This window comes from Sciurus carolinensis, chromosome 15, assembly GCF_902686445.1.
Source record: "Sciurus carolinensis chromosome 15, mSciCar1.2, whole genome shotgun sequence".
NCBI classification, from domain to species: Eukaryota; Metazoa; Chordata; class Mammalia; order Rodentia; family Sciuridae; genus Sciurus; species Sciurus carolinensis.
Window position 1 is genome coordinate 31,513,641 of NC_062227.1, and position 26,943 is coordinate 31,540,583.

Genomic DNA, 26,943 nt, shown 5'->3' on the forward strand with positions numbered 1-26,943 from the left:
GCTTAAGATTTTTATCTCAGTTACTATAATATTTTTGGTTGGCTCTATTTTATACCATTCATCTACATCTTTGCTAACATTTTCTATTTCTTTGCTAAGGCATTCTATTTTTTTCACTTATTTCAAGTATGTTTGTAGTTGCTCACTGAAACATATTTATGATTGTTCCTTTATATCACTGTCAAATATTTCTAACACTTGTGCCATCTTGGTGTTGATATCTATCTTCTCTCATTCCAGTTGAGATGTTTCTAGTTCTGATTATGACGAACAATTTGCTATTCAAAGCTGGACATTTTTAGTATTATCTTACAATATTCTGGATCTTATTTCAATCTTCTGCTTCAACTAGCCAAATCATGAAATCAACCTACGTGTTCATCAACAGATGAACAAAGGAAATGTAATATATATAGCCAAAGAGTTTTATCTAGCCATAGGACAAAATTATGCAAAAAAACAGAACTCGAGATCAAAATTCTGCAGGAAATAAGTCAGATTCAGAGAGAAAAGTATAATGTTTTCTCTTATTTATAGACGCTAAAGGGAAATGGGAAAAACGGATGGCATGAAAGTAGCAAGGTAACCATTAGGGTGGGGTGGGGATAAAGGGAGGAAGGAGAGGGTGAGGGGTATTGGGGATTTAGGTTGACTAAACTGTGTTTTTATGTATGTGTGAATATGCCACAACAAAACTCACCATTCTGTATAATTGAAACAAAATAAATGAATAAAATGTCTGTTTTGGGACACCGCTCTGTCACTGTTCTGGTGGAATTAAGGAAGTGCTGCTTCATTTCTGCCAGGTGAAAATAGATAACCAGATTTTACACTTAACTTCTACTGATACCAAAGCGTGTGTCAGGGGGTGGTGGTAGTGCAGATCTTCATTACTGCTGAATGAGAGTGGGAGTTCCAGCACTCCACCAATTACATGCTTGGGGCAGGTGAGTACCTTATTACTGTTTCTTAGGTGGCCTCCACAGTCACTGTTGTGGAGAAGGCATGGCATTTTCAGTGGTGAAAGTTGTGCCTTTCTACAATGCCTCTTCTGGCAAAGAAGAGAGTGGGAGGGGTGCCTCACTACAGGCAGGTATAAGTGGAAGTCTGGATTTCTCTCATGGCCTCTGCTACATGTCTCGTGAGAAGGAGGTTTGTTACCACCCATTGGCAATGAGAATCCCTTTAGTAGGCCTTCTCTGATACTACCTTATCTGGAGGCTGTGGTACATTACAACACAGAGGAGGTGGAAGGCCAGGCTTCCCACTTGGTGGGGATGGGGCTACATTTTCCATGCCATTTCCCTGAGCAGAGCAATGATTGTGTAAGTTTTCTGACTTCCTAGCCTACTCCTTTTTTGGTTCTTAGGTTAGAGAAAGACTCTTCTTAGGTTTTTGTCTGTGCTTGTTAGCATTTCCAGGTTGCTGCCTTCTTTAGTAAGCAATCTAGGATACATGTGCAGCAAAAAGAAAGCCCATAGTATTCATTCCTGTGGTGTTTTTCAAGAACCGAGTACTTAGATTACCTGATCAGCCGCCTTCTTTGCACTTCTCAGAATTTTTTAAACATTTGTTTTATATTTAATGTCTAGGGATTTTAGCTGTACTTTGCAGGAAGAATAGGGAAAAGTACTTTCATGGTGTTTTTTCATAAGTGGGACTCTTCTAATTAAGATTTCCCTCTCTATCCTGAATTTGGAAAAAATTGTAACAAATCTAGCACATCTAAATTTTATGTTTTAAAAATGAAATAAAATAAAAAGTGGAAGATATGCAAAAAGGATCCTTAAACACCAAGATTAAAAAATATAGTGCTAAGGCTAAGTATATATTGCCCCATAGTCAACAGGTAAAATATTGAAATCTTCGCAGATGACTTTATATACATAAAAAGCTATATATGAAAGAAGATAAACCACTGACAGATTTCTTAATAAAAACCAACAGAGAGATTAAATCTAAAAAGGAAAAGGAAAGTAATATATTAGAGAAAGACTATAGACAGTCTTTCTTTCAAGGACCCTTCACATACACAGTAGAAATCTACAAGGTAACTAAGGAAAGAAAAGGTATTACATATTTAAAAATATCAATCATCCTATTATAAGAGAAGCTTATGCTGTTTCTCTAATAAAAACAATTTTAGTGGGTAATCATGGAGACATAAATAATTTCAAAATCAATGTACTTCCCATTTGACCACATGCAATTGTTAATCTTAATCCTTTAAAAAATATTTTAAATTAGATTCCTCCCTCACCCCTATTTGTCTCTTCCTGATATAATTCTAGATTCAATTTCTGATCTCTAACTTCTCTTCCTTCTTTTCATTTTTCACCTACTAAGAACTTCTGAACTAAATCTTATTATTAATATTTTATTAATTACGGATTATAATTAATATTATTAATATTCCAAAATGGTCATAGAATAAAATTGTACAAAGGAAATTTAAGGTACAATCTATACCACTTAAATCTGCAACTCCAATGTCTTTCATCTTAATTCTGTGGTTCTGTTTTGTGTTTCAACTATGGAGTTCAAATGCAATTATCTCTGGAAACAAAACAAACTGAAAGTGGGGGAAATCTCAAAAAGGAAAACCTGTTTAGGAAACAAAAAATGTACCTCTTCATCCAATTCTTTCATTATCTTGTCTAGTTTTATATTTGAAGTTCTGTAAAAACAAAAGTAATACGGATTAGAAATTATTTTTTTTTTGCCCAGAGTTGAAAATCTATATATTCCTAATGTTTTCACAACTAGGGTTTCTTAATCTTTTTTTGTGCCATGAACTTCTTTGGCACTCTGGTAAGGTCTATGGTCTTTTTTCCAGAATAGATTTTTAAAAGCATAAAAATTACACAGGATTAAAAGAAGCCAATTATATTGAAATACAAATGTATATGCTTTTCATTACTAAATTAAATCACAAGATCTAGTGGCAATAATTTCAGTATAGTGGTATTTAGAGATAATTAACAATTTTAATATAGGAAAATATCTGTCATTTTTATTAGTAATGATAAACTCATAGCTACTGCTTATTAACTTTATTGTTACCTTTGAACAGAATTCAAAAATGATAAATGTCAGTTATAAATTAGAAAAAATATTCACTTTTTCTCATCCGTCTTTAAGGATATTGAATTTCATCCAGGAGAGATTTATAAATCCTGGAGTAAATGACATTACACAGAAATCATTCTTGACTCATTTTCTCCTTTATTCCCATCTAGTTCAGTAAATAGAAAATGCTGCAAATTAACTAGATTGTTCTTTTTAAAAATATTCATGTATACTTTCTTTTTTTGTGGTGCTGTGGACTAAATCCAGGGCCTCGCATATGCTAGTCAACTGCTATACCACTAAGCCACATTCCCAAACTAATATATTATATAAATATTTAATTACACACACACACACCCGCACAGCATTTCTTGGTTTAATAACGTTCAAAGTGTTTCCATCACACTTAGGATAATCTCCAAGTTCCTTAGCTTGTCAAAAACAAAGTCCCTTAAGATTTAGATCCTGCCAACCTTCCCAGCCTAACCTCAGGCTTTTCTTTCCTTCATATGTTTCTACGTAGTCATCTCTTACATCGAAGCCTCCACAGATATGTATTCCCTGGATCCTAACTAATCTTTCTATTCCTTCTTAGTATTTCCCATTGATCCTTCTGGTTCCAGTTTTTCTAATCTCCAACAAAGTAGTACAGGTATCTCCTGATGTATACCTGTATCATTTTTTTCTCTCTCCATCTTACCACATACCACACTAACAATGACTTTTATATCCTCACTGTTGATTACAAGCTCCATGTGAACAAGGTCTATTCCTTGCTTTAGTCAAGATTATACTCCTGGCAAGCACATTATCTGATATAAAATGACCTTCTGAATGAATAAATGTAACTCAACTGATTTGAATTTAAACTGATTTAAATGTGAAGAATTAGATCAGGATTAGTCTTAACTTAATCTATATGTGGTGGTAGTAGTAGTGAATTTCTACGTAAAATTTGTTTCCAGCTTGCCCACTTAAAAACCAACTAAATTCTTCCAGTTTCTGTGAGGGGGAAAAGGCTAAAAGTCGGACAGGGAAAGACAATCTAAAAATAACCAGCTACAGTCTCAGTAATTTAGCAAGGTCGTCAAAAACTTAGCAAGATCCTGTCTCAAAATAAAAAATAAGGGTTGGGGATGTAGTTCAGGGTAAAAGTGCACCTGGATTCAATCCCTAATACCAAAACAAAAAAACTATATTTTTGTGGGATAAAGTTCTAATGGATATTTCAGATATACCTTTCAGAAAAGATAAAGAATAAAACATTTGAATACTCACGAGAAAATAAATGTAAGCAAGTATCAATCTATAATTCCTAGTATTAAGTCTTTAAAATTAACTATTCACCAGTTCAATATGTAATTTTAAAAGTTCTTATCACGTTTTAATTCCATTTTCTTGGGAGTACACATTTTCACATGACTATCAGGCATTTTCGTTATTCTTATTTCTTCCTTTAAATTGATTCCCATTACTACTACTACACAATTTGCTTTTAATTTTGTTGAAAAATGTTTCTGATACAGAAACTTCTCAATAGTTCCAACATTCAACAGTTTCTCCATTTCCTCCCTTTATTTCTATATTATATACTTGGAAATTCCTTCCAAATTCTGGGATCAATTGATTGCTTATTCCAATGCTTTTTTTTTTTTTTTAAAGTTTTTATTATACACTTAACTATATAATCTACAGGGATGGTATGTAGTGAGAATTTTACCTGTTTCCTACTCCTCTATTCCTATTCAGTCACAATATTGAGTGTTTCCAATTTCACTTGCTGAATATTTAATCTCAATGTTACCTTTATATTTTATTTATTCAATATTGTTCACTAATGGCATAATTATAAGAAGTTACTGCTTATAATTATAAAAAGATTGCTATTAATAAGAAATAGCAGTATGCTAGGTTATTTTAAAATAGCTTGATCATCCTCTCATAAATATATATGCTATTAGAATTTGATGCACATGAAATAATTCTGAGTTACTGTTCTAGGGAATCACAGTGGAAATCAGAAAGACTGCCTCAAAAATTTAGTGAATTTTAAACATCAACACTTTACATTTCAGAAACTACTTATTTAATGTAAACCAATTTACTCTTTCAGTTAGCTAATTAAAATGGAAGAAGATTAAATGAATCAGATCAGATGATTAAATGAATTAGAACTATACATAATTTTTTAAGAAGGAAGACTGCCAGAAACAAATGAACTTTAATAGTTTGAGGAAAAGTACATCTACAACTAAAAGCTAACATCAATATTACTTTTCAATTCTAGCCAAGACATTTTTCGTGGATGTGAGAGTATGAGCATTAAAGTATTTGCTATATACAACTATTAACATGAAAAACATAATTATACTCTTACCTGCACTTCTGCTCCATTTCATCTTTTAACTGCATTTCATTATGCAGCTGTTCTTCTAGCTTATAGATTGTTTTCTGCAAACTTTCCTGCTTTAATTGAAAAAAAATCCATCTCATTCAACTAATAATATTCATAGGGAAATTAAAAATAACAAGTTTATGGTACCATTTTATACCTGTTTAGGAAATAATTAGTTAAATCTTATCACTTTCTTTTTTTATTACTTTAACAAGTATTTTGTCAACATTTATTTGTATTTTAGGTATCCTGTGCTAGGTGTTAGTAATGCAAAAATTACAAAGGTCTGGCCCTTGTTCTCCTAAAACTAATGATGTCCCTATTATTGTAAAGGTAATGATGCAAAAGAAATGTGAAGTGATTTAAATATTATGCAATATTTATATGTATTGAAACATTATCTGGCATTACATTAATATGTACATTCTTAATTTTTTAATATATCCATTACGAACCTACAATGATCCAAAAACATATACACAAAATATGATATCATGGTAGGTGATAATAAAATTATATACAGGATGTTCTGAAGGAGAGAAAGATGAGTGACTTCTCATTCTGCTAGGGACATGCAACGCTTGAAGTAAGACTGAAAAGATGAGAAAAATTTACCCAGAAGAGAAGGTAGTAGAAAGAAGATATTTCAACCAGAAGGAACATAGAGGCCAAAAGGTAGAAGAGAACAAATTAGGGAAATGGGAAGAAACCAAGTATGACAGATTATAGCATATAATACAAGAAATAACTCTTATCAAACCTGAAAAGTAAGTGTGGGACCATGATTCCTGTATGCAAAAATAAAACTTTAACCTATAAGCAATATATGACATAATATTGCCATTTCAGAAACCAAACTTCAATAATAGTTTAGAGAGAAGTGAAATTCTAGAAAGAACAAGGTAATTAATAGGCTACTGAAAAAGTTCTAGTAAGAGAGAATATTGATCTGATATAAAGAAGAGGTTGCAGGAATAAAGAGGAAGAAATGGATAAATCTGTCAATTAGAAAGCAGATTTATGACCTCAAAAAATGATCAGAAATAAGAAAGAACAGATATAGTGCCACTGTGAAAAGCAAGAAACAAAAAAACTACTGTTGGGAGGTTAAGAGAGAAGAAAATTGTGTTCAACTTTGGTCTAGTTGGAAAAGCCAGAAGTGTATCCAGGAGAGATAGATTTGGGTGTAGACCTTAGAGTAATAAGCTGGGCATACATGAGAATACCCATAGAAATGAGTAGAGACAATTTAAAGGAGCCAAAAAATTCTACCAGAAAACTTCTAGAACTCATAAATGAATTCAGTAAAGTAGCAGGATATAAAATCAATGTTCATAAATCTAATGTATTTTTATTCCTAAGTGATGAATCCTCTGAAAGAGAAATTAGGAAAACTACCCCCACTCACAAGAACCTCAAAAAAAAAAAAAAAAAAAAAAAAAACTTGGGAATCAATCTAACAAAAGAGGTGAAAGACCTCTACAAGGAGAACTATAGATCACTAAAGAAAGAAATTAAAGAAAACCTTAGAAGATCTCCCATATTCTTGGATAGGCAGAATTAATACTGTCAAAACGGCCATTCTACCAAAGGCGCTATACAGAGTCCATGAAATTCCAATTAAAATCCCAATGACGTAACTCACAGAAATAGAGCAAGCAATCATGAAATTCATTTGGAAGAATAAGAGACCCAGAATAGCTAAAGCCATCCTTTGAAGGAAGAGTGAAGCAGGGGATATCACAATACCAGACCTTCAACTATACTACAGAGCAATAATAACAAAAACGGCAAGTTATTGGTACCAAAATAGACAGGTACAGAATAGAGGACACAGAGACAAACCCACATAAATACAGTTTTCTCATACAAGACAAAGGTGCCAAAAACATACAATGGAGAAAAGATAGCCTCTTCAACAAATGGTGCTGGGAAAACTGGAAATCCATATGCAGCAAAATGAAACTAAACCCCTATCTCTCACCCTGTACAAAACTCAACTCAAAATGGATCAAGGACCTTGGAATCAGACCAGAGACCCTGCACCTTATAGGAGAAAAAGTAGGTCCAAATCTTCATCAGACTTAGGACCAGACTTCCTTAACATGACTCCCAAAGCACAAGAAATAAAACCAAGAATCAATAATTGAGATAGATTCAAACTAAAAAGCTTTTTCTCAGCAAAGGAAACTATTGACAATGTGAAGAGAGAGCCTACAGAGTGGGAGAAAATCTTTGCCACACACACTTCAGATAGAGCACTAATCTCCAGAATCTATAAAGAACTCAAAAAACTTTACACCAAGAATACAAATAACCCAATCAATAAATGAACTAAGGAAATGAGCAGATACTTCACAGAAGATCTACAAGCAATCAACAGATATATGAAAAAATGTTCAACATTCTAGTAATAAGAGAAATGCAAATCAAAACTACCCTTAGATTCCATCTCACCCCAATTAGAATGACTATTATCAAGAATACAAGCAACAATAGGTGTTGGTAAGGATGTGGGGAAAAAGGAACACTCATACATTGCTGGTGAAGTTACAAATTATTGCAGCCACTCTGGAAAGCAATGTGGAGATTCCTTAGAAAACTTGGAATGGAACCACCATTTGATCCAGCTATCTCGCTCCTTGGCCTATACCCAAAGGACTTAAAATCAGCATACTACAGTGATGCAGTCACATCAATGTTCATAGTTGCTCATTTACAATAGCTAGATTGTGGAACCAACCTAGATGCCCTTCCATTGATGAATGGATAAAGAAACTGTGGTATATATACACAATGAAACTCAGTCTTAAAGAAGAATAAAATTATGGCATTTGCAAGTAAATGGATGCAGTTGAAGAACATCATGCTAAGTGAGATAAGCCAATCCCAAAAAACCAAAGGCCAAATGATCTCTCTGATAAGCAGATGATGATACATAACGGGAGGGGGGTGGTAAGGAGGCAAGAATGGAGGAAGGATCGATTGTATAGAGGAAAAAGAAGGGTGGCGGGAAGGAAAAATAACAGAATGAGATAAGCATCATTACCCTATGTACATGTATGATTACACAAATGATGCTACTCCATGTACAACCAGAGAAATAACAGTTGTACCTCATTTGTGTACAATGAATCAAAATAAATTTAAAAAATTTAAAGGAAATAAAGGAAACATGAAAGAATATTAAAAGGTTAAAGTTCCAAAGAGGAGGGAGTAGTCAATGTCAAATGCAGCCCTACCCCACCAAAAAAAATATAAATATATATAAATATATATAAAAATATATATAAATATATATATATTTTTTTCATCATATTTGACAACTGCAAAGTTGTTTGTTAGAATTTTAACTAGAAGACTTGTAAGGAAGAGTTGAAAATTAAATCAGCTGATTTTTGTACTTAGTTTCCCCAGTTCTTACCAGAGCAAAAGATAAAAAGCAGCCACTGACAGAAACTTACAGCAATCACCACTGAACAAAATCAGCCCAAACGAAAGATGAATCCTTTGAATATTTTTGAAGTCTTGTTTTTGGTGTCTTTTTAGTTACACATGGCAGTAGAGTATATTTTGACATATTTATATAAACATGGAGTACATCTTATTCTAATAGATTCACTATGGTGTATTCACGTATATACATAAAAGAAAGTTATGTCAGAATCATTCTACTATCTTTCCTACTCTGTCCTCCCAATTCCCACTTCCCTTCATTCCCTGAAGTCTAACATACCTTTAATCATACAGAAAATGCTCTAAGAGTTGGGTTACAGCAAGGCCTTAATTTTACCTTCCCTAGATCAAAAGTACTTTTATTTTAATGATATCTGAGCCCTGAAGACTTGTGAGCTATATAACTTACTAACGAGCTTTTTGGAATGAAATTTTAAGAGAAAGATGACCATAAAAGCCAGCAGGTAACTCACACAATTCTTTCCTCTTTTTCTTATTTTATCATATGTTTTCTTACTTTTAAGAGTAAATACATCAGGGGCTGGGGCACTTTACTAGCATGTGTGAGGCACTGGGTTCCATCCTTATTACCATAAAAATAAACAAAACAAAGGCATTCTGTCCATCTACAACAACAAAAATTTTTTTAAAGGGTAAAAACATGAGAGAAAGAGAAGAACTCTATCAATTTCTAAAAAATGTTGCTACTTCTCTACTCCTCTGTTAAAACATATAGACTATAGAACAGTGTTTAAAGAACCCTGTAAGGATAGCCAAATTATCATTCCTGATATTTTTTTCAGAAAAGTCTAGGAAACCACAAAAGAATTTTCTCAAATGTAAGCAAATAAGATTTTTTTAAAAACAACAAATCTCTTTCATGAACATAAACCATATAAGCAACAGGAAGAACTCACAATTAAAATATACTTCCTAATTTACTTCTCAGTAGAAAAATTAAATGATGCTTATTCTCCATTTCCCCAACAAGCTTCTAGTCTTGAAGATCTATCCTCTGTTCATCTTGGCCTTAAAATCTACAAAATGCAGTACTTTGTTGCCCTGTTGATTTCAAACGATGAGCAACACCATCAGGAAATCAGAGGGTATCCTTCTGGCTTTACCATAGCTTTGGAAAAGTTCTATGTTCTATGTTCCTCTTCTATGATGCCAGGCTTTCTCAGTTACCATTACAGGATTTTCTCTTTGCCTCTACTATACGAGTAATGCCTTCACACTATTGTTAATCAAAGTTGATGTTCACAATTTAATAGTTCCTCCATTAAAACTTTTCATTTAATGAATTCATGAACAAAGTGTGATTAAAATGTTCACTGGGATACTATTCAGTCTTACAAGGGAAGGCTATTGTGATACATACTACAAAAGCTTGGAAGACAACAGGCTAAAAAAATAAGTCAGTCACAAAATGATAAATATTGTCTAATTCCAGGAGGTAAATGATCAAATTTATTGAGACAGAAAGTAGAGTAGTAGTTATAAGGGCCTTGGGGAGAGTGAAATGGGGAGTTATTTTTTTCAGGGCGCAGAATTTAAGTTTGGGATAAGGAAAAAGTTCTAGAGATGGTGGATGGTTGCACAACTCTAAGAAAATTCTTAATGTCTCTGTACTGTATACACTTAAAAATAGTTAAAGTGGTAAATTTTATGTTAAGGTTATTTTAATAATACAAAAAAAATCTTCATTTAAATTTTCCAAGTCATCTGTTTGCCTGCCAAGACCCTTAGTGATGAAATACTTATTATATATATTACTAATTCCAAAGATTAAAAAGACAACTATTGTCATCTGTTTTGTTTTTTTTTTGGTTTTGGGGATCGAACCAGGGCCTTGTGCTTACAAGGCAAGCACTCTACTGACTGAGCTATCTCCCCAACCCCACTATTGTCATCTGTGTAGCAACTTTGTTTACTGTCTCTACATAAATTATTTCCTTTGATATTCAGAAAAATTCATATCAGAAAGGTGACAATAGATAAAAATTGCCAGAAAAATCTAAGTGCAATAACTGCTCATTCACAAGCAATACATAAGCTTACTCAATACCACATACACAAATACATTATACATAAAACAATTTTTTAAAAGCTAACAATAAGAAAATACCTACCAAGCTTTTATCCACATTGGAACTGGTTCTGTTATCATTAGGATTTGCAGAAGATAAGTATCTGGGGGAAGGGGGTTTAAAAAGAAAACAAACAAACAAAAAACCCTCCTTAATATCCAATAAACCAATAACAAATACTATATTCTTATTTTATGTTCAGTATTTATTAGCTATGTTTATAAAAAATTAGGCACAAGTACATGATTTTTATTTTAGAAAAAAATACAGAAATGATACATAGTTAAATGAAATTCCAGTTAGGTCTGCAATCATATGACTTACTATTCCTGCTACAAAACATATGAGTATACCAAGAAGGATAAATAAAAAAATATAAATAGTATCAAATTAGTTCAGATCAGGTTTTCTGAGCAAACTGCAATAGGTGTATCACCAGACAGTAACTAAATGTCATTTCAATTTTAGAGCATTTTAATTTAAGAACTGGGGACAAGGAATTATTGATCTCTAAGACATGCATACAACTACCTTCACATCCCTCAACTAACCTTTAGTAATACATGATACTGCTTGCTTGGGTTTAAAAAAAAGGTTTTTGCCTAACTGAAATAAAAGAAAAAAGTCTAGGTGATATCCTACCAATTTTGTATACCAAGCCTTGAAGAGTTCTTTAAAATTAATTCAGCATAAAGTTAGAATTACATAAAAACACAGGTGGTTAGTGAGACTTAAAGATCTGTGAATGTCTTACAGGAATATCAAATAATAGAGTTAGATAGTATATGTGAAATTTTTTTCTAAGGTACCAAATATTATGTAAAAGTAAGGTACTGCTGCTATTGCTCCTGCTATCACCTCCAACATGATCCAATACCACTATTACTATCTTCACCATCACCACCACTTACAGTAAGCACTTTGATTAACCAGAAGAGCTCTCTCAAAAACCAAATACTTATAGTCCATTTCATAGCTATATAGGTGCAGCTGATAGGTATTAGCAGTGAATAACAACTACACAGATCTCTGTCCTTGACAAATAAAAGAGGTTTATATTTCAGGGATAAGAAGCACTTTGATTAACCAGAAGAGCTCTCTCAAAAACCAAATACTTATAGTCCATTTCATAGCTATATAGGTGCAGCTGATAGGTATTAGCAGTGAATAACAACTACACAGATGTCTGTCCTTGACAAATAAAAGAGGTTTATATTTCAGGGATAAGAATATCAGAAGTTTCCTACTTCACACCAGCATATTCAAAATTAGACTTACATATGATAGTAAGGTTCATTAATATTTTATTGACTCCTTATTAAAAGCAACCACACTTTCACCTATTCATGTGATGGGCACTTATCTTAAAAATACTATATTAATTGATAGGGCTGTGACACTTAAGAACACAGTAAAATGTCAGGGCTGGGGACGTAGGTTAATGGTGGAGCATTTGCCTTGCATGTGTGAGCTCTGGGCTCAATTCCTGGTACCACAGGTGGGGGTAAAAATAAAAAACAAAAAACAGAAAGCCCCACAAAACATTTATTAAAAAGCCTAAAAATTGGGGCTGGGGAGATAGCTCAGTCGGTAGAGTGCTTGCCTTGTAAGCACAAGGCCCTGGGTTCGATCCCTAGCACCCAAAAAAAAAAAAAAAAAAAAAAAGCCTAAAAATTACTTTTGCAACATGCAACACAGGAATAAAAAGGAAAACCAGAGAATTTAATGAAGTACATGACCATGTAATATGAATAACTTAATATTTATGTAAATATTACCATTGTACAGAAAATGTAAATAAAAATTAAAATATTAACTGTTTAATATAGAAAATTCAAAAATATTGGAAGTTGTTTTTATCAATATCTTGAGTATTTCAGAAACCAATTCAAAGAATAATTGATAAAAGCACAAACAAATAACAAAGAAGGAATACTTCAGCCAAATTACTCTAAAACTCTCTTGTATATATATGTCAATATAAAATAGTTACATTGTTATACACCCAGTGTTTTAGGGGAAAAAAATGACTAAATTATTGGGCTTTTCAATGGGTCAAGACCTAAGTGTTTTGTGTATTCAGTATTGTTTTAGAGTAGATTATTAGAAAAATTTCATAAAGCAGGATTAAACTGCTTTCTTGTTTGATTCAGTTTAATCAATCACAGTTAGCTATAACAACTAGCTTAGTAATTACTCCAAATAAATAAAATATTTATACCACTCTCTAATGTAGTATAATTTGATTATAAGAAAATTTTTGAAATAATTAAAAACTAACAGTAAAACAATACACCCAGTTATTGTTGCCATATGATTCACTGTAATTTATTAATATAGAACTTTGTTTAGTTTTCAACTAAGCCATACTTATCAACCTAATTTATCCATTTTCTATGTGAGCTGTTCAAGAGAAGGTATTATAACTTAGTCATCCTTCTCCCTGCACCTTAGTATTTAGCTTGTATCTGACAAAGGAAAAGTTATCAAACATACCTTTTTGAATGAATGAATGTCCGGGACAGAAATAAAGTTAAATGTTAAACTTCCATCACAAGTACATTTGGAAAGACTAAAATTAACATTAGCTAATACTAATGATAGTAACAGCCAACACTTGAGTATTTTTATTCCATGCAAAGCACTGCTCTAAGTTCTTTCCTGTGTTTTGCTTTACTTCTCCCTTATAAAAACCCTATGATTCAAGTATTATTAATGTTATCATCATCATCCCTATTTCTGAGGAAATGAAAGCACAGAAGGTTAAAGTTACTAATCCAACATGATACAGGTAATACTAGATGTTGTAATACATGGTGAATTTATTAAACTGGGAAAAATCAATTTCTGAATAGCTAAAAATTATGGACCTTGGGTAACAATATAGAAATGATAATGCTAGGAAAGTTTATTCCAAATTGTATTATAAACCATAAATCTTTAGATAACAACACTGACCTAAATATCAGTATTAACAGTATCTTCTGACCTATTAGTTGTCACTTGTGAACACAGAGTACATCAGATAGCAAAGAATTTCTGAAAAACAATACCCTGAACATAAATGAGTCTAAAAGAAATCAAACATGAAATGCTGGAAATACCATGTATCACTGAAAAATGGTATAATATAAAAAGACCTTAAAGGACCTTTAGAGACCCCTAAGAAAATAATATGAATATGTAATAAAATCAGAACCTCTCCCTAAAATTACTGTTTAGCTTACTTACCTACGATTGCTATAATATGTAAATCCTACGAAAGGTAGTTGATTGCCAACAAAAGCTTTAGGAATAGGGAATGTTTCTTCATCTCCTTTATCTTCTTCTAAGTCATCAAAATTACTAGTATCGATGTCACTACTTAAATCAGGTACAACTGGTGCTACAGCTAAAAATAGAAAGAAAATTGTTGTTGATTTCAAATATACAAACAAAGTGACATGAAGATTCTATACCAGTCCAGTATGGTAGTGCACACCTTTAGACCCAGCTACTCAGAAGCTGAGGCAAGGGGATCACTTGAGCCCAGGAGTTCAGGATCAACCTGGGCAATAGAATAAGACCTCATATCAAAAAAAAAAAAAAAAAAAAAAAAAAAGAAAGAAATAAAAGAGAAAAAAAATCATGACAATAATGATGATGTCTCTTTTCCAAATAGCTATGAAACAAATTTCAAACAGAATGAATCTATTATAGTAAGATTGATTAGAATTAATAAATGTTCATTATTAATTTATAATTTATAAACCTATTGTTCATTGCTTTATGATGAATAATATTCACAAATCTATAAATAATCATAAATTTATGGTTCACGAATTATTGGTTTTATTGATAAAAATTGATTTATTTTATTGATATTGATAATTGTTGTTTATTGATATTGTTATACAATTCTATGAAATAACTTCCAAATCACCTGTAATTATCATATATAATTCAAGTTTAACTTGACTATTACAAGTCAAGTATTAGAATTACTTTAAACATACCATTGTATAAATTTCTCAAACGCATTTAGGACTATAGAGAAGAATTTTCAGAACCTAGAGCATAATAAGCCATACTCAAAAAAGTTGGTTAATTTATTGTTTTATTAATCTGCTGTATAGCAAATCAGAAATCAAGGTTAATTCTTAGTAGTCCTGAATATAACTACTAATTTAGAACTGAAATTTTTATTTTTATTCACCTAGAATCTAGATGCTCAATATTCCTATCATTCAATATCTTCATAGATTAAACCATAAGAAGCAAAGGATTTTAAATTAGTTTCAGACTAGCTACCTCCAGAATCAAGATCAAGGATAATTAAGTGCAGTATTTATGACACAGTTAAAAAAAAAAAAAAGACTAAGGACACAAAAATAAGGATAAAGTATCTCAAGAACTGTAAATATTTTGGGGAGGGGCAAGGTTTACATATACCTAAAAACTTAAAACCATATGTGACCGTCTTTAAAAACCCATAACCCAGGATAAAACACCATATAAGTCTGAATATGCTATAAGGGGTACATTTAAAAAAATTAGGATAAATATTTTTGAGTTTAAAAGGTACAATAGTTTAATAATACATAAAATAATTATCACCAAAATACTAAATAATTATCTCAGGAACAATTGTTTCCTTTTCCTTCAGAAAAAAAGATGAAGTTAAGCAAACCAACAAAAAACTGAACAGCTCTGTGGTCTTAATCTCTTTAAGGAATCATTTTTTGAGTTATCTGGGCATTTCAGGCAAGAAATATCTATTTTTTAGGCAGTCTCAGAGATACTGAACTATCTGAATAATTTGGGAACAAAACAACAGATTTAGCCCAACTGTTTTGTAGTATTAATTAAAAGCAGTAAGTTCTTCCACTATTCACTTTAATGGCGAAGAGAACTGCTTTGACTATACATTGTTGATAGCCTAATAATAATAACTTTCTAATTTGTAAAATGAGGGGAAAATAAAAGGTTGCTGCCCTCTGGGAAGTCTACAGTCAATTATGGAATGGCATAAATTTTACTTTAAAAACAGTCTTCAATCATGAACAATTTTTGCCTACCAGAGAACTGCTGGGAATATTGGGGTACATTTCTGATTGTTAGAAATACATGAAACCTTAAAATAAACTTTCTTAAATGTGTACCAAGGGCTAAAGGATATAGACAATGAACTACAGAGAACCAGAAGAATGTTATCCTAAATAGAAAATATCAAGATAGAGACAAAAAAAGGAACCAAACAGAAATTCTGGTGCTGACATGAAAAAGTAAACAAAGAGAGCCTAAGGGAACTATGGCACCAACAACTAGACCAACACATTCATTATGAGAATTTTAGAGAGGAGAAAAAATAGCAGAAAATATATCTGAAGAAATAATGGCCCCAAACTTCCCAAATCTGATAGAACATGTAAATTTATATTCACATACAAGGTAAGAATGCCAACAAAGGAAACGCCAAAATATCAACATGAAACTGCATTATAATCATGCAGCAAAATCAAATTGCCCTAACTCAAGGCCCTGTGAAGAAAGATCAGTAAAGGTATGTAAAAGCCAGTATTATTATACTTTTGGTTTTTAACTGCTTTTATCCCCTCACATATGATTTAAAAAATGAATACATAATACAATAATTATAAACTTAAGTTAATGAGCATACAATATAAAAAGATTTAAATTGTGACAATAACAAAATATAGGGTAAGAACAATCTGTTATAGAAGCTATTTTTATGACATTAAAAGTAAACTAGAATCAATTTGACCTAGATTGTTATCAATTTAGGGTTTTAAATATAATCTCCATGTTGACCAACTTAAAAAACATACAGAAAAGGAAATGGAGAATAAAAACAGCATAATAGGAAAATAAACACAAAAGGTAGTAAAATTCAAGAAGAAACAAAAAATATAGGGCATACAGAAAACAAAATAGAAGAAATTTTTCCTTATTAGTATTCATCATAAATTTAAATGAATTAAACTCATGAATTGAAAGGCTGAGATTGGCAGAATAAAATACAAAATGATCCAAGAATATGCTCTGACTCACTTTAGACAGAAATAGGTAGGAAGAAGAAAATACATTCCATGCAAAAGAGGAATGGCTAAACTGGTGTCAGACAAAACTGTTGACAGAGGCAGAGGACACCAAATATTTACAGTATCAAGAAAAACCTTAATCTATTAAGAAAATGTAACAATTATAAACATGCATTCAACAATACAGCTCCAAAAAATATGAAGCAAAAATTGACATAAATTCAGAGGAAAAAAACACATAAAAAGAACAAGATTTGAACAACTATACACCAATTAGATACATAACAGACACACACAACATTTCACCCAACAAAAGTAGAATGTTTCTCCAGAGAGAGCACTTAAAGACATTGTCCAGGAGAGACTATATGTTAGGCCAAAAGAGAAGTCTTAATAAATTTAAAAAAGATTAAAATCATACAAAGTACTTTTCCAATCACAATGGAATTAAACCAGGAATCTGCAAATATTGTGGAACTTAAAATTTTCTTAAACCACCAAATGAGTGAAAGAAGAAATCACAAGAGAAATTATACAAAAATACTTTGATGAAAATGAAAACATCACACCAAAATTTATGGGATTCAGTGAAAACAGTGCACAAGGGAAAATTTTAGCTATAAATGTCTACATTAAAAAATAAGACAGATCTCAAACCATTAACTTACCATTAAAAGAGAACTTAGAAAAAAGGTAAATAAATCTAGAGCTAGTAGAAAAAAATAATAGTGCAGATAAATAACAAAATCAACAAAAGAGTAGTGAAAAATTAAAAGTGGTTCTTTAAAAAGCTAAAAAAAAATGACAACCATTTTTAGGGGAAAAGGACATGGACAACTGAAATTAGAAATAAAAGTAGGGATAAAGCTACCGATACTATAGGAATAAAAAGCATTAAAAGGGGCTGGGAGTATAGCTCAGTTGGTAGAGTGCTTGCCTTGCAAGCACAAGGCCCTGGGTTCAATCCCCAGTACCACCAAAAAAAAAAAAAAAAAAAAAAAGCATTAAAGAAAAATACTATGAACGAGTATGCGTGCCAACCAATTAGATAATTTAGATGAACTGGACAAATTCTTAGAAATACAATCAACCAAAACTTAGTTAAAAAAAAAAAAAAAAGAAGTTAGAAATCAGAAGACATCTAAAAGCAAGTAAAGAGATTTAAAAAATAGTAAAAAATGTCTACACAACATAAAAAGTTCAATATAGCTTCATTTAAAGTTCTACCCAAACATATAAAGAATTAACATCGACCTATCTCAAGCACTTCGAAAAAATAGATGAGGAAAGCTCCTAATAAATTCCATGAGATGAGCATTGTTCTGAAACCAATAACAAAGACGCCAAAACAAAACAAAAAACCCACAGAGCAATACCCTTCATTAGCGCAGATGCAAGAATCTTTAACAAAATAGCAGCAAACAGAACACAATGGTATGTTAAAAAGAGTAACATGTCATAAATACAATTTTACTGTCAACTAAAAAATTAAAAATTAAAAAAAAAGACCTATACTCTATGACTATGTGGGATTTACTCCAAGGTACCTCACATCAATCAGTGCAATGTATCTGGGTCCTCTATATAAATGGGTTGTTTCAACCAAAAGAAGATTGAAAATAATCTTTAAAAAGAACTGTGTTTCTACTAAAGATGTACAGACCTTTTTGTCATTATTCCCCAAAAGAACAGTATAACAACTATTTACATAGCATTTACACTGTATTACATATTTTAAGTAATCTAGAGATGAGTCAAAGTATGCTGAAGGTATATGCGGGTTCTATGCAATTACTGTGCCATTTTATATCAGGGACTTGAGCATTTTCAGATTTTGGATCTGTGGAGGGTTCTCAAGGCAATCCTCCATGGATACTAAGGGACAACTGTTTATCACATTAACAGAATGAAGGGAGGAAAAACAATCATTCTACCTGATACAGAAAAAGCATTTGGCTGGGTTGGGACTGGGGCTCAGTGGCAGAGTATTTGCCTAGCATGTGCAAGGCACTAGGTTCGATCCTCAGCAACACATAAAAATAAATAAATAAAATAAAGGTCCATCCAGAACTAGAAAAAAATTAAAAAGAAAAAGCATTTGGCAAGTCTAATATCCTTTTACAATAAAAATTTCAGCCAAAACGGAACTTCTGTAATATGATAATTACGATATAATCCCACAACTAACATGATACTCAATGGTGAAAGACTGAAACTTTCCCCCATGATCAGGAAGACAAGGAAGCCCATTTTCACCATTGCTATTTAACATCATACTGGAAGTTCCAGTCAGAGCAACTGGGTAAGAACAAGAGGGAGGGGGGGAAATCTAAACTGGAAATAAAGAAGTTAAAAACTATTCACAGATGACATGATCCTATATATAGAAAATCCCAGGCCAGTATTACAGTTGCCTATAATACTGGCAACTCGGAAGGTTGAGGTAAAAGGATCACAAGTTCAAGCCCGGCCTTGGCAACTTAACAAGACCCTGTAGCTCAGAGGTAAAGCACCCCTGGATTAAATCCCTAACACAAAAAACAAAACAAAACAACAATTTCTGTATGTAAAAGGACACTATCAATAAAATGAAAAGGTAACCCAAACTGGGCAAGGTAGCACACACCTGTAATCCCTGTGACTTGGGAAGCTGAGGCAGGAGGATTGCAAGTTTAAAGTCAGCCTCAGCAATTTAACAAGACCCTGTATCAAATAAAACATTTAAAAAAAAAAAAAAAAAAAAAGGAGGGGAGCTGGGGATGTGGCTCAGAGTTTAAATGTCCCCTGGATTCAATCCCTGCAACCAAAAAAAGAAAAGAAAAGGTAACCCAGAGAATGGGAGAAAATATTCGCAAATCATGTATCTGATAAGGAATTATCAGATACATTAATTCATGTTATTAATGTACAGATACATTAATACATAATTAACATCCAGAATACATAAAGAACCCCTACAACTCAATAAAAACAAACAACCCAACTCAAAAATGGGCAAAGGACTTTACATTTTCATTAGGATGGTTACTATTAAAAAAAATCAAAAAAACCACAACAAAAAAACCACACAATTGATGAAGAAGATATGGAGAAGCTGGACCTTATTTCTTTATGCATTCTGCCCAAGGAAATATAAAACAGTGTGCTCTAACTGCATTATTTTATAGTGCTCATGGTATAACCCAAGTTATCTGGATCTTTTCACTTCTTTTGTCTCTTATTTTTAAACTTATTTGCTGTCACTTCAATTCTATCTCAAATGAGTGGATCACTAACTTTACAATCTTAATACTTTGTGCCTCTAAATTAAGGTTTAACACAACCAAGAAACTTATAGAAAGTCTGCCAAAAATTAAGCATTTTATACCCTGCTTCCACACAACCAAGGAACAAAAGGTGAAGACTGATTGCTTAAGAGATGTGTAAGTGATAAAACTACTTTTTTAAAATAACTCTTTTTAAAGAAAGTAGTCTTGCCAAAGAAAATTGTAGATTCAAACAAATTAAAAGGAATTATAACTTACATAATTTTAAAAAAACTAGCAGGTCAGGGAGGTCAGTTCAAATAAAACTATTCTTGGTATTTCAGGGGTGGGAAGTAAAAAAGGGGTAGGAAGAAGGAAAGGGGAAAAGTACAGGAAGTTCTACAGACTTCAATATTTCATTTTTTTCAATAACTACAAAACAGGATTAGGAAAAGCTATGAAAATGTTTATAGGTAGGTTAAAATCTATACCACAGCAAAACTGTATCTAACAACATATATTTTTAAAAGACAATACTACTAGATGAACACAATATCTTTATTTTTTTAAGTGGTGCTGAGAATCAAACCCAGTACCTCACACGTTAGGTGAATGCTCTACCACTGAGCCACAACCCAGCCTCAAATACCCAATTTTTAACTGTTCTAAAACTATAGTGAGTTCACTCCCATTTACTGTTCACTGCTCTTGATATAGTAAGAAGTTAGGGGCTGAAATACATAATATCTTTTTTCTGAAAAGGAAAAAGAAAAAAAATCCTGAGGCTTCAGGAGGGTAAAAGATGAATTCTTGTCTTTCCAAATCCATAATGATAAGAACCCCATTATACAATAATTTTGATTCAACTACCTTGTGTAAGGTTTTCTGCAAATAAACTTATAATTTCAACTTTATTTTTAAAAACTAAGGAAATATTCTAGATGAACTGAAAATCAACTTTCTTAGACACTACATATTTTTATATCTCGATTGCAAGCTGTAAAAACCCTGATGGAAACAAGTACATCACAATTTCTAAGACCCTTACAAAATTAAATTCTAGCATTTAGTAAAAATAAACTCCCTTATATTCTAAGTTTTAATAAAAATAACTTGACTTTTCACCAAAAAACCCACATTTTAAAAGACAAAGAAGTAACAATACTACTACTACTTGACTTGATTTACTTCCTCCACAAGGAAACAACAAAAATCAAATGTCAAATTATGACTGCTGAGACAAAATCCATTCCACTTGTATTATTCATCTTGGTATCTTGAATTGGACATGAGAGGAGGAGCTATACAATTTCCCCAATATTATCAAATACTCCTTTTTTAGTAGGTTAAGACAACTCCCATATAGAACAAGTGTGTAAGCATCAGATGTACAAAATATTTAGCAAGACAGTTTCAACTATTTATCACAATTACTTTCAGATAGGAACTGTAATGTGCAAGAAATAATAACTTACTGTCTCGGAGTGTTTCCCAAGCCCACTGATCATTTTTGAAGAAGAGATGTCGTTTGATTTCTTCTACACCATTTCTTCCTAATCTTACTTCTCTGAAGAAGAAAAGTAATCAATTTTTTTTCACTGTTGACTGACCTTTACTTTTATTTATTTATTTTTATAAATAAGTGGTAATAAGGATCAAACCCAGTGCCTCACAAATGCTAGGCAAGTGCTCTATCACTGAGCTACAACCCAGTTCAAATACTTAACATCTTCTTATAATCCTGTCTAGGTTTATCTGTAGACAGAATAAACCTGTGCAGATCTGTCACCTTGAAATTATATTTTTAGCATAGTTTTCAGCTCAAATAAAAAATAAGCAGAAGACTGAGAACACTAAAGAAATTGTTTAAAGAAAACTAAGGAAAATATACAAAAATATAGACTTGTTAATATTCTATGACTCTTCCACTACTATTGAGAATTCAGATGAAACATTACCTTGCTTCAACTGCATGATAAATAAAACACAATGCTTTCTGACAGTTTTTTTTTTTAATGGTGGTAAAGTTAAGCATTTGTTGTGCAACCAACAGCTTAGCTTTATACCAAAAAACTCCAGGAAAACATCTTAAATTTAAATTTTTATTTTAAAAACTATTCAATATTTCTGACCAATCAAAAACCAATGATTTTGTAGCAATTCCTGACATTCCTACAAAATTCAGAGCTTTAACTGGACAAGGTACTGATCACTGGTCTCTTTTTGGTGAGCACTGAAATTTTTAAAAATGTGTCTTTAGCTGAATTGGAAAGAGGAACTCAGCATGGTCTGTTCTCCAGTAGAATGCTTATAAACAATGAGGAAACCCGAATTGCAATTTTTTTTCAAAAGTTAAAGGATAAATTATTTTAGATGTGTGATATTTTTCTCTAAAAAGCTTCACTGCTCTCGCAGACTGGATTAGAGAACCTCTATGGCTCTCTGGTACACAGTACTTATGTCATTGTAATTATCTCTCTGTACTATAAATCCCTAATTTGTTTATTTCCTCTTAAAGAGCTATGAGAAAAAATATTATGTATCTTGCTCACTTCTACATGACAATCTTCCTAACACAGTTAAAATCTGAAAAGTCTACCCTCTTTCAGGGTCTAAGGACATAAAAAAAGATAATTTGATAAAAGTGACTTAATTTTAATGGACGTGAATTTTAAATTGAAAAATATTTAAAAATCTAAAGCCACCCTACTATCTATCTATCTATCTATCTATTTGTTTTGGGTACTGGGGACTGAACTCAGGGGCATTCAACCACTGAACCACATCCCCGGCTCTATTTTGTTTTTTACTTAGAGACAAGTTCTCACTGAGTTGCTTAGTGCCTTGTTTTTTGCTGAGGCTCGTTTTGAACTCATGATCCTCCTGCCTCAGTCTCCTGAGCCACTGGGATTACAGGCATGCGCCACACCACCCTACTATTTAAACTAATCCACAGTGACACTAAAAGCATTAAATGTAATCTTATTACTCAGTTATTTGATTCACTTTTATGTTTAAAAATAAACCATCAATGAGTGCTTGCCTAGTATGTGTGAGCTCTGGGTTTGATTCCCAGCACTGTAAATAAACAGAACAGAACAGAATAGAATAAAATAAATACAAACACAAAGGAAATCACAAAAGTATACATACTATGACATTTCTGTTTCAAAAGCAAAGTACATTTATCAAATGCTTACTGAATCTAGAAAAACAAGTCAATGACAATGTCTAGAAGAAAGAATGTAGAAAATGTATATAGTTTATAGCTTTATGCTTTTTACTATGCACCATCAAATAGAAAATAGCATAAATTAAAAGATACATCATCATTTTTATATAACTAAAAGAAAAACCATTCCCAATTAAATTAATATATACCACTGGTGTGAGATGCACTCTAATTTGAGATGTTAACATGTTAAGAAAAATTCTTAGACTCAACAAAATATAATATCATTCTGATAATTAGCCAAGTAAAAAATTTAACAACAAAAAGTTATCTGCTCTAGCCATCAGCCAAGACTATATTATTATCCCATTACTTAGGGACAGTGAGTAAGTTGAAATCTAAAGTAACAGAATATCATAAAATTATACCAGGTTTCATAGTCATAAATGACTTTGGTAATGATACTTTTTATATTCTATTAGTTCACATGTAGAAACTTAGATATAACCTTACAAACTGAGCAGTAAGATTACAATTCTTTAGAATTAATAGAAGTTCAATGTCAAGATTAATAATCTTACCTGTCAGTAAGGAAGGCGCAAATGAGATTTTTTGCTTCTTTTGATATGTCATTATCATCAGGGAAAGTAAGTGAATTTTTATGGTTCATAATCTTACTGTAAGTTCCAACCAAAGAATCTGCATAAAAAGGTGTGTCACCTGAAAAATTGTTAAGAACATAAAAGCAAAATAAAATACACTTCAAAAAAAAAATCTATGTTAAAGGAAAAGAGTCAAAGTTCCCTGTTTTTTAAAAGATTAAATATGTATTAAAAAAGAAACATTCATTACATTAAAAGAACACATCATAGAATTTCTCTAATCCTCTAAACAGTTTCTAAAAATACATATAAAGCAGATTTGGATCATGTTTGTTTCTTACAAACAAAATGAACATTACTTAACGTAACAAATATTAATCAGAAGAAGCCAAGTGGTGAGTTTTGGGATGAACAACTATATTAGGTACATGAAACTCTCTTTTACTCACCTACAAGCATTTCATATAAAAATACCCCAACTGACCACCAGTCACATTCTCGTCCATAATAACCATCACCACCTTGGGATTTTAATACTTCAGGGGAAATATAATCAGGTGTTCCGACTGCTGTATCACATCGTACCATACCTTCCTAAAAAAAGTGACAGGTCAAATTTTGAATTAGGATATAAAAATTTAAATCTCAATTATTTAAAATGACTTTCTTCTTAATATAACCTGTAGAACTCTAAATCTTTGGGCTACTAAATATTGTATCAAAACAAGGCAAACTTGAGGGCTGGGGTTGTAGCTCAGTTGTAGAGTGCTTGCCTAGCACACATAAGGCATTGGGTTTGATCCTCAGCACCACATAAAAATAAATAAAAGATATTGTGTCCATTTACAACTAAAAAAAAAAAAAATTAAAAAAAATAACAAGGCAAACTTGAGAAAAACTAACATATAATTTAACCATATATACAAAATACAGGCACACTATATTCATATTATAACCATATATATTACACAAACACACACACACTACTTTTTGTTTTGTAACACTCACTAGAAAGACCACACTGCCACCATTTAATATTCTCCCAGTTGTGCCTATATAATGATTTCATCTTAATGGAGAAAACAAGCATAAAAGTCAATGTAAATAGATGGAGGGGCTGAAGAGATGAAATACTTTATAACACAAATATTGATTTTACCTTTTTTTAAAAACTAAAATAGCTGTTTATGCTTAAAAATGTGAAGAAAACATACAAAACTTGACTGTATAAATATAAAATGGAAAAGCATATGTATAGGAAAAGAACATAAAAGTGTTGAGGACACTGAATAACTCCCATGCCAAAATTATTTGTTTTTTTTAATTAATGCAACAAAATTATAACCAAATGTTTACATAAAAGTTATCATGTAGTGTTTCCTTCAAACCAATAAGTTTCCATTTAAAATAATAGATACAGCTTCCTATTTTTCTGTGGTAAATTAAAAAATATAAATTCAACTGAAAAGAAAGTGGCATATTTGTTCTTTTGACTGTGTATATAAGTCACTTAATATATAGTGAGCATGCATATATTTTTAGACTGACTCCTAACTAAAAATAAGCAGCAAAATCTTTTCTACATGTTAGCAGAAGGCAAATAAAACACTGAAAAGTAGACACATTCCTGAAATTCAATTTTTATGGAAGTCTAATTTTAACACTAGCATAAGTACTTAGTGACATTTAAGTTAATTCCATTTCTAGTTACCAGCAGTGTATATTATAGAGTTGTTATGAAGGATTTAGTAAATCTGGCAATCCAATTTACCCTAAATAGAGAGGAAAAATAAATCACTAACAAGTTACTAATACAACACTGAAACCATGGTATTTAGTTCAACAAATACAGTCACATCAATTCTGGACAAGTCCAGATATGGTTGGCGAATTCTTATGACTTTGTCTAATGAAGCATCTACTTTGAATTAGCAAAAACTAAATTAAGGGCTGAGGTTGTGGCTCAGTGGTAGCATGCTTGTCTAGCATGCGTGAGGCACTGAATTCGATTCTCATGATCACATATAAATAAAATAAGAGTCCACTGACAACTACAAAAATATTTTTTAAAAAACTAAATTAAAACGTAATTAATTAACCTTATTCATCTTCATACAAGTACCAAAATCTGCTAACTTCAAATGTCCAGATTTATCCAGCAGCATGTTATCAGGTTTCACATCCCTATGGGAGGAAAAGAAAAAAAAAATACCAGAATATTTCTGAAGCAGATCAGACACTAGTGAAAATTATGAGGCAGTTATTTTAGGTCAAGTATTCTCACTCAATCTATACGAAGCCAACTTTGATTTACATGTGCTCCCTTATCCACATCCAGAAATTGAATTTCACCAAGCAAACTCCTTTATATGTTAATGCCTTAATATGTTAATGCCTTTATATATTAATGCCTTAAAAGATATATATATATATATAATTTTCTTTAGAGTTTTGATTCTTCAATCATTTGAGAGAGATTAACCACCAAAAATATCAAACTTAGAAATATAAAAGGTAATTGAAACATGTAAGACAGGTATGTACATAATAACACCAGGACAGGGTCTAAGTCATTTTCATTTTTCATCACTGACACAACGCACAGTAACTGTACACAGGATTCAAGCAGTGTTTGCAAAATAAATGATACTGTTCTAAGGCATAAATAAGACCTATTAATCAAGAGAAAATCAATTTATATGAAAAAATTAAAACCAAAGTAACACTCCAGCACGTACTTTAGAAAACAATTTATACTTTTCAAAAATACCATTTAAAAGCTATAGAATAGATATACTATACATATAAATATGTAATACACAAATAAATATATAAAAGCTATTAATCAGATATATAATAATGATATTAAAGAA

General features: G+C 31.7%; 1 protein-coding gene and 1 non-coding gene across 5 annotated transcripts in view; one reads left to right on the plus strand and one right to left on the minus strand.

The window, feature by feature from the left end:
- Positions 1 to 26,943, minus strand: part of Rock1 (Rho associated coiled-coil containing protein kinase 1) — a 148,166-nt gene that overhangs the window by 64,627 nt on the left and 56,596 nt on the right. For 3 of the 4 annotated variants that reach the window (XM_047526162.1, XM_047526160.1, XM_047526163.1), the window contains exons 6-13: positions 26,170 to 26,254; positions 24,520 to 24,664; positions 24,050 to 24,188; positions 21,772 to 21,863; positions 14,242 to 14,401; positions 11,053 to 11,113; positions 5,447 to 5,535; positions 2,629 to 2,677 (exon numbers count right to left, since the gene is read on the minus strand). In XM_047526162.1, the coding sequence (XP_047382118.1) occupies positions 2,629 to 2,677; positions 5,447 to 5,535; positions 11,053 to 11,113; positions 14,242 to 14,401; positions 21,772 to 21,863; positions 24,050 to 24,188; positions 24,520 to 24,664; positions 26,170 to 26,254 (820 nt within the window). The remainder of the gene's footprint in view (positions 1 to 2,628; positions 2,678 to 5,446; positions 5,536 to 11,052; positions 11,114 to 14,241; positions 14,402 to 21,771; positions 21,864 to 24,049; positions 24,189 to 24,519; positions 24,665 to 26,169; positions 26,255 to 26,943) is intronic. The other variant, XM_047526161.1, reaches the window with a different exon arrangement.
- Trnaa-ugc (transfer RNA alanine (anticodon UGC)) lies at positions 17,958 to 18,030 on the plus strand. The gene has a single exon. It is a non-coding gene; the product is annotated as a tRNA-Ala (tRNA).